This window comes from Anomaloglossus baeobatrachus, chromosome 3, assembly GCF_048569485.1.
Source record: "Anomaloglossus baeobatrachus isolate aAnoBae1 chromosome 3, aAnoBae1.hap1, whole genome shotgun sequence".
Taxonomy (NCBI): domain Eukaryota; kingdom Metazoa; phylum Chordata; class Amphibia; order Anura; family Aromobatidae; genus Anomaloglossus; species Anomaloglossus baeobatrachus.
The window spans coordinates 623832048-623845262 of record NC_134355.1 but is presented as its reverse complement, the minus strand read 5'-3'; the positions used below and the strand labels follow the sequence as shown (position 1 = coordinate 623845262).

Below are 13215 nucleotides of genomic sequence, written 5' to 3'. Positions count from 1 at the left end.
TACTCCTTCCATTTCAATATGATCACTTGCACAGTGCTTCTTGGGATGTTTAAAGTTGTGGAAATCTTTTTGTAACCAAATCCGGCTTTAAACTTCTCCACAACAGTATCACGGACCTGTCTGTTGTGTTCCTTGGTGATCATGATGCTATCTGCGCTTTAAACAGAACTCTGAGACTATCCCAGAGCAGGTGCATTTATACGGAGACTAGATTACACACAGGGGGCTTATATTTATCATCATCAGTCATTTAGGACAACATTGGATCATTCAGAGATCCTCAATGAACTTCTGGAGTGAGTTTGCTGCACTGAAAGTAAAGGGAACAAATAATATTGCACGCCCCAATTTTCAGTTTTTTCTTTTTTAGAAAAGTATAAAATAAGCAATAAATTTCGTTCTACTTCACACTTTATGTTTGAAGCCTGAAATGTGGGAAAATGTTAAAAAATTCAAGGGGGTCGAATACTTTCGCAAGGCACTGTATGTAGCTAACACTCACTCAGGCTGATCCCTGCACTCCCCAACATCCCTGGACAGGTCCTTCCCCCCGTATGCCACCACGTGCCTAGGTCCTCACTGGCCCTGAAGTCACTCTGACTAGTGAAGGTCAGCGAGACACTAGTCTCGCCACTGCAGTAAGACAACACAAGGAAGGTAAGATAAACAGGTGAGGAAAGACAACAAATAACCTTCCACTGCTTCTCCAGCAGGAACTTCTCAACTGCAACAAATGTGAACACCTCAGCTTCTCCAGTGACTGTCTCCATAAAAAAGGACAGAATAGGATAATATCAATAATAAATTTACTCACTTATGTGACACCCTTAATTCAATAGCGCTTTACATACATCAGCATCACTAACCCCATTGGGGCTCACAATCTAATTTCCCCATGCATATCTCTATGCATTGTGGGAGGAAACTGGAGGACCTGCAGGAAACCCACACCAACACAAGGAGAACATTCAAACTCCTTGAGAGATGTTGTCTTTGGTGGGATTTGAACCCAGGACCGTAAGACTGTAGTGCTAACCACTGAGTCACTGTGTCGCCCACAAACTATAGCCAACATAGGGAGGAGTGGATATTTATAGCAAACGGGAGTAGCTGCAGCTGTGGTTACAACTACCTGTTAGATCACTGCAGGATAGAAATGAACCTTAACCCCTTCAGGACCAGATGGAATTAAATAAGCTCCAACTCACTGTAAACGGTGATCGGGCACTGAAGAGAATCTGTGATCAACTATACGCTGTGACCTTCTGATCCCAGATCCCCCCCAGATCACATAAGGCCGTGACATTTCACGACAGAGATCTTCCCAATTTTGTAAGTCTCCAGGACATCTTTAGAGAATTGGCAGTGTGGTTTAATGGTCACTGCAATGGGTGCAAGTATACAGTGTGCAGGGGGGTGAAACATTATATATGTGTTGCACGCTATCTAGTCTATCTATCTATCTTATCTATTTTCTATCCAGTCATCAATCTATTATCTATCCAGTTATCTGTCTGTCTATCAGTCATCTATCTAGCTTTTGACTGTTTTGAAAACTCCAAGGTAAAAATGCACACCACACAGATGATATGGACGACACACACAACACAAGGAGACTAGGCGACGGGGGGGGAGCCGGCCAATCATAATTTCTGTATACACATATAAATATAAATATAAATATATATATATATATATATATATATATATATATATATATAGTACAGACCAAAAGTTTGGACACATCTTCTCATTTAACACTAGATGTCCCAGAGAGGGGGTCATTTAACATTTCTACCATTGGAACCCTATGGAGCTCGAAAATTCTGGGACTTCTAGTCTTAAAGAGTTTTCTTTACTTTCATGACTCTGAAAATTGTAGATTCACATTGAAGGCATCAAAACTATGAATTAACACATGTGGAATGAAATACTTAACAAAAAAGTGTGAAACAACTGAAAATATGTCTTATATTCTAGGGAAAAAAGAAAATACCCTGAAGAAGGAGACGGTCCATGTCTCTGAAACGCGTTGGAATACTGTAATAAAAGAGATTTTTATTTAACACCCTGATAACAGTGGTTTTTAGCGCGGCTTAAGCCTGTTTTCTCATATATGCATATGCATATATATATTTTTCACCTGTCAGGTTTAATAAGAGGGATTTCTTGCCTCATAAATGGGGTTGGGACCGTCAGTTGTGTTGTGCAGAAGTCTGGTGGATACACAGCTGATAGTCCTACTGAATAGACTGTTAGAATTTGTATTATGGTAAGAGAAAAGCAGCTAAGTAAAGAAAAACGAGTGGCCATTATTACTTTAAGAAATGAAGGTCAGTCAGTCCGAAAAATTGGGAAAACTTTGAATGTGTCCCCAAGTGCCGTGGCAAAAACCATCAAACGCTACAAAGAAACTGTCTCACATGGGGACCACACCAGCCCGTTTTCTCATATATGCATATGCATATATATATTTTTCACCAAGTTTCCACGGGGCCGCTGCTTGAACCACGCGGACACTCACATGCTCAATAAGGGGTTGTGACTGGCACAACCTCACCAGGTGAGTGTACCTGTTTATACCTCTACACGGTTATTACCGGGTAAGACCCTATTGCGCCTTTGTTTCCCCCTCTCCAGCAATTAAACCTGCCCCGTCGCAGCTGCGATATCATGGTGATAGTTGGCGTAGCGAACATTATCGCTACGCCAGCTTCACATGCACTCACCTGCCCTGCAACGTCGTGCTGGCCGGCGACCCGCCTCCTTATTAAGGGGACGGGTCGTGCGACGTCACAGCGACATCACACGGCAGGCGGCCAATAGAAGCGGAGGGGCGGAGATGAGCGGGACGTAAACATCTCGCCCACATCCTTCCTTCCGCATAGCTACCGTGAGCCGCAGGACGCAGGTAGGAGATGTTCCTCGCTCCTGCGGCTTCACACACAGCGATGTGTGCTGCCGCTGGAACGAGGAATAACATCGTAACATCGGTCATTTCCAAATTATGGAAATGACCGACGCTGCACCGATGATACGATTACGACGATTTTGCGCTCGTTAATCGTATCATAAAGGCTTTACACACTACGATGTCGCCTGCGAAGCCGGATGTGCGTCACTTTCAATTTGACCCCACCGACATCGCACCTGCGATGTCGTAGTGTGCAAAGTGCCCCTAAGACAGCAACAACAACAGTCCGGGAAGGAAGAACAAGAACATGAAGTGCCATGGCAAGACAAGCCGCTGCATGGGATGAACCATAGACAGATAATGGAGGTGGCTGACATGAAGAAATCCTACCAATGGCTGGTGAAAGCTGGACTCCAGGACAGCACAGAGGCACTAATCATAGTAGCACAAGAGCAGGCGCTAAGTACCAGATCCATAGAAGCAGGGATCTACCACACAAGACAAGACCCAAGATGCAGACTATGCAAATAAACCACGGAAACAATCCAACAAATAGTGGCAGGATGCAAAATGCAAGCAGGAACAGCGTACACTGAACGCCACAACCAAGTAGCGGGAATTGCATACAGGAATATCTGTACAGCGTATGGGCTAAGTCCCCCTACATCCAGGTGGGAGACCCCAGAAAAAGTGGTGGAGAATGAAAGGGCTAAAATCCTGTGGGACTTCAAGATCCAGACGGACAAGCAAGTGGTAGTGTGCCGCTCCCACGTCAGTAGTAGCCGGGCTGCTTGGATCCGGATCCGCAGTGTGGCTCGAGGGATTCTCCGGACCCGGGGGTCACGCGGACACTCCAAATCAAAGGGGGATGTATTTTTACGGGATTTGCCGTAGTCAGTCTGTGACGCCACCCATGGAGTGTGGTGAAGTATGGCACCACCTCTGCCACTGTGGGACACCCGGGGCGATGGGATGGCAGCTGGTTGTTAACCCCTCCGTGGGTAGGGATGGTTGCCCCGGGACCCGGTGACTTGGTGCAGGGGACGGTGATAGCAGGGGCCGGCGCACCTGGTCAGACCAGGGAGTCTCAGCTTACTCACGGTTAAAGAAATCAGACAGGTCCAGTGGTTAACCAAGGTGCTGGTGGCAGGCCGCCGTGGCCGGGTGTACTCTGGTCCCCCACCCGGGCTAGTGGTCTGTGTCACTTTCCTCTGCACTGTGTTGTGATGAGGTGGACTTCCCAGTGTGGAACGCGGGAGTCCGCTCCCGGTACTATCGTTGGGAGCCGTGCTCGCTGATGCTGACCTGTGGGATCTACCGGGCCCTGGCGGATGCCCTATCCCTCTCTGTGGGTGGTTGTCTGCTTTTGGGACTTTGGTTGGGACAGGACCTATAATCCTGCCCTCAATCGGTTAATTAGCTAGGCTGTTGGTTCCGGTCCTGGCTTCAGGGTTCGAGTACCCCCTCTGTGCACGGTTTCCGGGTCGGTTCTCCGGTGTCGGTACCGGCGGGCTCTAACCCTGCCCTGTTCCACCTCGGATCTCCGGCTGCCGTCTTCCCGTCTCCTGCTAGACACGCACCACCATCTGCCACCTAGCCAATGCACCAGGGCTCCAACCCCGGCGCCTGTCAGCTTGAGCCTCAGACCTTGACACTGATCTGGACTCCACTTGAGCTACACAACTGAACTGCACTGACTATTTTCCCACCCCGGGCTCTCCAGACCCCTAGGTGGGCGTTCTCCATCCACCTGGTCCCACCCACTGGTGTGCCTGTCCTTCCCTGGGGGAGATGACTAGGGTTTCAGGTCGGCTGTATGTAACCCTGTGAGGGAAGGTGTTATGCGGGGGCCTAATCTGTGTGACTACCTGGTTTTGCCAGGGCATCAGTAGCTAATCAACCAGATATCTTGATAGTAGACAAGGATCAGAAGACAGCGATGATAATAGATGTGGCAGTGCCTAATGACAGTAACATCAGAAAGAAGGAATATGAGAAGCTGGAGAAATACCAGGGCCTTAAAGAGCAACTGGAGAAGATGTGGAAGGTGAAGGTAACAGTGATTCCAGTGGTGATAGGAGCACTTGGAGCAGTGACCCCTAAGTTGGAAAAATGGCTGCAACAGACTCCAGGAGCAACATCTGAGCTCCCTGTCCAGAAAAGCGCAGTGCTGGGAACAACTAAGATCCTGCGCAGAACCCTCAAACTCATAGGCCTCTGGTAGAGGACCCGAGAATGAAGAAGGACAAATAACCACCCACAGGGGGTGAGAAAGTAATTTTTTTTATTTTTTTTTACTTTTTTACACACACACACACACAGTATCAGTGTCGGACTGGCTACTGGAGGAATCGCCAGTAATACCAGTCCTGCCTGCGGTTACCAGCATTGAACTCCGGAGCTCTCACCTAGGCTCCGGAGTTCAGCCCGGCCTGTCCGCAGCTGTGACATGAACTGAACCACAATCACCGTGGGATCGTTGGCGCTTGCGGTTCAGTCCTCCAAACCCTGAGTTCAGTCCAGGCTGCACTCCGGAGCTCAGGAGTACAGAATGCCCACCCAAACCATGAACTATATCAGAACGAGCAGAAGATAGCCGCTTTCTTCCCATGGTTGTGCAGAGCTTGGAGCTATGTTCTACCATACCTCCCAACAATGAATGGAGGGATAGAGGGAGGGATGGATGCATGGATGATAGAGGGATGAATGGAGGGATAGAGGGATGGATGGATGGATGATAGAGGGATGAATGGAGGGAAAGAGGGAGGGATGGATGATAGAGGGATGAATGGAGGGATAGAGGGAGGGATGAATGGAGGGATAGAGGCAGGGATGGATGGATGATAGAGGGATGAATGGAGGGATGAATGGAGGGATAGAGGGAGGGATGGATGGATGATAGAGGGATGAATGGAGGGATAGAGGGATGAAAGGAGGGATAGAGGGAGGGATGGATGGATGATAGAGGGATGAATGGAGGGATGAATAGAGGGATAGAGGGAGGGATGGATGCATGGATGATAGAGGGATGAATGAAGGGATAGAGGGATGGATGGATGATAGAGGGATGAATGGAGGGATAGAGGGAGGGATGGATGGATGATAGAGGGATGAATGGAGGGATAGAGGGAGGGATGAATAGAGGGATAGAGGCAGGGATGGATGGATGATAGAGGGATGAATGGAGGGATGAATGGAGGGATAGAGGGAGGGATGGATGGATGATAGAGGGATGAATGGAGGGATAGAGGGATGAAAGGAGGGATAGAGGGAGGGATGGATGGATGATAGAGGGATGAATGGAGGGATAGAGGGAGGGATGGATGGATGAATGGAGGGATGAATGGAGGGATAGAAGGAGGGATGAATGGAGGGATAGAGGGATGAAAGGAGGGATAGAGGGAGGGATGGATGGATGATAGAGGGATGAATGGAGGGATGAATGGAGGGATAGAGGGAGGGATGGATGCATGGATGATAGAGGGATGAATGAAGGGATAGAGGGATGGATGGATGATAGAGGGATGAATGGAGGGATAGAGGGAGGGATGGATGGATGATAGAGGGATGAATGGAGGGATAGAGGGAGGGATGGATGGATGAATGGAGGGATGAATGGAGGGATAGAAGGAGGGATGAATGGAGGGATAGAGGGATGAAAGGAGGGATAGAGGGAGGGATGGATGGATGATAGAGGGATGAATGGAGGGATGAATGGAGGGATAGAGGGAGGGATGGATGCATGGATGATAGAGGGATGAATGAAGGGATAGAGGGATGGATGGATGATAGAGGGATGAATGGAGGGATAGAGGGAGGGAGGGATGGATGATAGAGGGATGAATGGAGGGATAGAGGGAGGGATGAATGGAGGGATAGAGGCAGGGATGGATGGATGATAGAGGGATGAATGGAGGGATGAATGGAGGGATAGAGGGAGGGATGGATGGATGATAGAGGGATGAATGGAGGGATAGAGGGATGAAAGGAGGGATAGAGGGAGGGATGGATGGATGATAGAGGGATGAATGGAGGGATGAATGGAGGGATAGAGGGAGGGATGGATGCATGGATGATAGAGGGATGAATGAAGGGATAGAGGGATGGATGGATGATAGAGGGATGAATGGAGGGATAGAGGGAGGGATGGATGGATGATAGAGGGATGAATGGAGGGATAGAGGGAGAGATGAATAGAGGGATAGAGGCAGGGATGGATGGATGATAGAGGGATGAATGGAGGGATGAATGGAGGGATAGAGGGAGGGATGGATGGATGATAGAGGGATGAATGGAGGGATAGAGGGATGAAAGGAGGGATAGAGGGAGGGATGGATGGATGATAGAGGGATGAATGGAGGGATAGAGGGAGGGATGGATGGATGAATGGAGGGATGAATGGAGGGATAGAAGGAGGGATGAATGGAGGGATAGAGGGATGAAAGGAGGGATAGAGGGAGGGATGGATGGATGATAGAGGGATGAATGGAGGGATGAATGGAGGGATAGAGGGAGGGATGGATGCATGGATGATAGAGGGATGAATGGAGGGATAGAGGGATGGATGGATGGATGGATGATAGAGGGATGAATGGAGGGAAAGAGGGAGGGATGGATGATAGAGGGATGAATGGAGGGAAAGAGGGAGGGATGGATGATAGAGGGATGAATGGAGGGATAGAGGGAGGGATGAATGGAGGGATAGAGGCAGGGATGGATGGATGATAGAGGGATGAATGGAGGGATGAATGGAGGGATAGAGGGAGGGATGGATGGATGATAGAGGGATGAATGGAGGGATAGAGGGATGAAAGGAGGGATAGAGGGAGGGATGGATGGATGATAGAGGGATGAATGGAGGGATAGAGGGAGGGATGGATGGATGAATGGAGGGATGAATGGAGGGATAGAAGGAGGGATGAATGGAGGGATAGAGGGATGAAAGGAGGGATAGAGGGAGGGATGGATGGATGATAGAGGGATAAATGGAGGGATGAATGGAGGGATAGAGGGAGGGATGGATGATAGAGGGATGAATGGAGGGATAGAGGGATGGATGGATGGATGATAGAGGGATGAATGGAGGGATAGAGGGAGGGATAGAGGGAGGGATGGATGGATGATAGAGGGATGAATGGAGGGATAGAGGGAGGGATGGATGGATGATAGAGGGAGGAATGGAGGAATAGAGGGATGAAAGGAGGGATAGAGGGAGGGATGGATGGATGGATGATAGAGGTATGAATGGAGGAATAGAGGGATGAAAGGAGGGATAGAGGGAGGGATGGATGGATGATAGAGGGATGAATGGAGGGATAGAGGGAGGGATGAATGGAGGGATAGAGGCAGGGATGGATGGATGATAGAGGGATGAATGGAGGGATGAATGGAGGGATAGAGGGAGGGATGGATGGATGATAGAGGGATGAATGGAGGGATAGGGGGATGAAAGGAGGGATAGAGGGAGGGATGGATGGATGATAGAGGGATGAATGGAGGGATAGAGGGAGGGAGGGATGGATGGATGGATGATAGAGGGATGAATGGAGGAATAGAGGGATGAAAGGAGGGATAGAGGGAGGGATGGATGGATGATAGAGGGATGAATGGAGGGATAGAGGGAGGGATGAATGGAGGGATAGAGGCAGGGATGGATGGATGATAGAGGGATGAATGGAGGGATGAATGGAGGGATAGAGGGAGGGATGGATAGATGATAGAGGGATGAATGGAGGGATAGAGGGATGAAAGGAGGGATAGAGGGAGGGATGGATGGATGATAGAGGGATGAATGGAGGGATAGAGGGAGGGATGGATGGATGATAGAGGGATGAATGGAGGGATGAATGGAGGGATAGAAGGAGGGATGAATGGAGGGATAGAGGGATGAAAGGAGGGATAGAGGGAGGGATGGATGGATGATAGAGGGATGAATGGAGGGATAGAGGGAGGGATGAATGGAGGGATAGAGGCAGGGATGGATGGATGATAGAGGGATGAATGGAGGGATGAATGGAGGGATAGAGGGAGGGATGGATGATAGAGGGATGAATGGAGGGATAGAGGGAGGGATGGATGGATGATAGAGGGATGAATGGAGGAATAGAGGGATGAAAGGAGGGATAGAGGGAGGGATGGATGGATGATAGAGGGATGAATGGAGGGATAGAGGGAGGGATGAATGGAGGGATAGAGGCAGGGATGGATGGATGATAGAGGGATGAATGGAGGGATGAATGGAGGGATAGAGGGAGGGATGGATGGATGATAGAGGGATGAATGGAGGGATAGAGGGATGAATGGAGGGATAGAGGGAGGGATGGATGGATGATAGAGGGATGAATGGAGGGATAGAGGGAGGGATGGATGGATGATAGAGGGATGAATGGAGGGATGAATGGAGGGATAGAAGGAGGGACGAATGGAGGGATAGAGGGATGAAAGGAGGGATAGAGGGAGGGATGGATGGATGATAGAGGGATGAATGGAGGGATGGATGGAGGGATAGAGGGAGGGATGGATGCATGGATGATAGAGGGATGAATGAAGGGATAGAGGGATGGATGGATGATAGAGGGTTGAATGGAGGGATAGAGGGAGGGATGGATGGATGATAGAGGGATGAATGGAGGAATAGAGGGAGGGATGAATGGAGGGATAGAGGCAGGGATGGATGGATGATAGAGGGATGAATGGAGGGATGAATGGAGGGATAGAGGGAGGGATGGATGGATGATAGAGGGATGAATGGAGGGATAGAGGGATGAAAGGAGGGATAGAGGGAGGGATGGATGGATGATAGAGGGATGAATGGAGGGATAGAGGGAGGGATGGATGGATGAATGGAGGGATGAATGGAGGGATAGAAGGAGGGATGAATGGAGGGATAGAGGGATGAAAGGAGGGATAGAGGGAGGGATGGATGGATGATAGAGGGATGAATGGAGGGATGAATGGAGGGATAGAGGGAGGGATGGATGCATGGATGATAGAGGGATGAATGGAGGGATAGAGGGATGGATGGATGATAGAGGGATGAATGGAGGGAAAGAGGGAGGGATGGATGATAGAGGGATGAATGGAGGGATAGAGGGAGGGATGAATGGAGGGATAGAGGCAGGGATGGATGGATGATAGAGGGATGAATGGAGGGATGAATGGAGGGATAGAGGGAGGGATGGATGGATGATAGAGGGATGAATGGAGGGATAGAGGGATGAAAGGAGGGATAGAGGGAGGGATGGATGGATGATAGAGGGATGAATGGAGGGATAGAGGGAGGGATGGATGGATGAATGGAGGGATGAATGGAGGGATAGAAGGAGGGATGAATGGAGGGATAGAGGGATGAAAGGAGGGATAGAGGGAGGGATGGATGGATGATAGAGGGATGAATGGAGGGATGAATGGAGGGATAGAGGGAGGGATGGATGATAGAGGGATGAATGGAGGGATAGAGGGATGGATGGATGGATGATAGAGGGATGAATGGAGGGATAGAGGGAGGGATGGATGGATGATAGAGGGATGAATGGAGGGATAGAGGGAGGGATGAATGGAGGGATAGAGGGAGGGATGGATGGATGATAGAGGGATGAATGGAGGGATGAATGGAGGGATAGAGGGAGGGATGGGTGGATGAATGGAGGGATGAATGAAGGGATAGAGGGAGGGATAGAGGGATGAATGGAGGGATGAATGGAGAGATAGAGGGAGGGATAGAGGGAGGGATGGATGATAGTGGGATGGATGAATGATAGAGGGATGGATGATAGAGGGATATATAGATACACAACAGATAATAGATAGAGATAGAATCATAGATAGATAGAATCATAGATAGATAGAGAGATAGAATCATAGATAGATAGCTAGAGGGATAGAGATAGAGATAGATAGATAGATAGATAAATAAATACTGTATCTCAATGTAGGTGAAAGAGTCAGATTCATTTGTTCCCATAAAACTACTATAAAGAAATGAGGACAAAAATACAAATACAATTTTTTTTTTTTTTATCTTCACCACCTTGGATTCAAACCAGCAACGTTCAAAACTTGTCTCCAGCAGCCTCCTGCTTTCCTAGCTGCTCTAGCTGTTGAGCCTCTAAGATTGATGATGTCAGAGGGAGGATTTCACATAAATGAACCTACAATGCAGCCTCTTACACAGCAGATTACACAGGACACAGCTACATTGTACAGAGCAGCATCTCTATGTCCTGTATTCCAGAGGGAGAGGAAAAGAGGATTTTTTTTTTCTAATAAAGTTACTAAAAATAATAAAAAAAATAGAATAATGTAATTTTATTGCACTTTTTTTATAAAATAATAAACATCACAAATCAGCAAATAACATGGACATATTTGGTGTCCCTGTAATCGTAATGACCTGAACAACACAGCGATCAGATTATTTATGGGGATCGGTAAATGGCGGGAAAAAAAAGGCGCAATTTATTATTTTTCTTTATTAAAACCCATAAAAAATGTAATAAAAATGGATCACTGAGGCCGTGTTCACACATAGCGTAAATGCGGCATTTTTTCTGCAGGTGTCTGCGCCACGAGTGCAATAACAATGTTCTCTGATTATTGCGTGTTTGCGGTATTTTTTATACATTGTCCCCCTTATTTGATACATGTTTGTTGCTGATGTGAATCCTGAAGCTTATAAAGAAAGAAACACCAAATCCGCACAGTTCAGCGGCGTCTTTCCACGCACCAGGGGCGGAGATTTCAGGACGTCTCATCCACTTTGCTTGGACAATTAGTCCGTGTTCACATGTAGTGTAAATGCTGCATATTTTTCTGTTGTTTTTTTGCACATTTATTCTGCTTTGTTTAATTGTCCAAGTAAAGTGTATGTGGTTCCATGAAAAGACGCTCCTGAATTCTGTGGTTTTCGGGGGGGGGGGGTTCTCTGGAGGTTTCTATGTGGAGCTTAAAAAATGCAGGAAAAAGCTTCTCTATAGAATAAAAACACTTAAAAACGCAGATTCACATCTGAACCAAAAACGCATTAAATAATGGAGAAAATGCAGAAAAAATGCAGCAAAAATGGAAAAAACAGACAAGATTGTTATTGTGTAGTTTGGTGCAGACAGAAACAAAAAGAAACAGAATTTATGCAACGTGTGAACACAGATTGATAGGCACAAATAAGCAACATGTCATATAGTGACACACAAATATAAAAAAATTCTGACTGCTATGAATCATGAATGAACAGTCCACGGCATCTGCTGAATGACCCTTACTGCCAAATGGGTGTGGCTAGGGGTGTGGCTAGGGGTGTGGTGCAAAATTTGCCGCGCCGCATACTTTGTCCCTCTTTCCTTTCTTGAAAAGTTGGGAGGTATGGTTCTACCTCAGCATATCAGACTCTCGACTACTGTGGATAGTTTCAAAAGGAACCTGAAGACCCACCTCTTCCAACAACCCTACAACCTGCAGTAACCCTGAGTCCAGTAGACCACTGCGCAACCAGCTCTGTCCTCACCTATTGTACCATCACCCATCCCCTGTACACTGTGAGCCCCCCACGGGCAGGTTCCTCTCTCCTCCTATACCAGTCTGTTTTTGTATTGTCCATGATTGTTGTACTTGATTTTATGTATACCCTTTTCACTTGTAGTGCCATGGAATAAAATGGGGCTACAATAACAATAATAATAATAATAATAATAATAATAATAATAATATCATATTAAATATTAATAATAGTAATAATAAAATCATATTATATAATAATAATAATAATCATAAACATATATAAAAAAGGAAATGCAATTTCTGCCCAATCCACACATGTTGGCGCTGACACACATGGAGATTTGTGATAGTTTATGAATCACTTTTAAAAATGGTGCAAACTTTATTTATAATTATTACAAAAAAAAAACATTTTTTTATTTTTTTTTAAAGTGTCAGGAGCCAGGGGGACAGTGGTCTCCCCCCAAGAAACTGAGACAACAATCCAACCAGAAAGTTCTAAGAACTGCCCGGACCTCTCTGTAAACGTCACTGACCTCTAGTGTCCGGAGAGATCGCGTGTCCACCAATAGGAATACACACAGCAGCTCCACCCACCAATCAGCAGCCTATGAGCAATCGCAGCGATTCATTGGCTCCCGCGCAGTGACGTATCCTGCCGCGTCACTGGCTGCAAAGTACGGTTCTGCGTGGATTTCCCGCGGGTTACCCCACCAGTGACAGGGCCGCTGTGTACGGACCAGCTACCTCAACGGACAGCATGGAGGGGGCGCAGGGAGGCTACTCTCCGAGCAGCCAGCATGAGG

General features: G+C 47.4%; 1 protein-coding gene across 1 annotated transcript in view; it reads left to right on the top strand.

The window, feature by feature from the left end:
- Window positions 1–13067: 13067 nt before the first annotated feature.
- E2F6 (E2F transcription factor 6) overlaps window positions 13068–13215 on the top strand; it is a 33022-nt gene continuing 32874 nt past the window's right edge. The window contains exon 1 of the mRNA XM_075338772.1: window positions 13068–13214. Coding sequence (XP_075194887.1) covers window positions 13170–13214 — 45 coding nt within the window. The 5' untranslated portion in view covers window positions 13068–13169. The remainder of the gene's footprint in view (window position 13215) is intronic.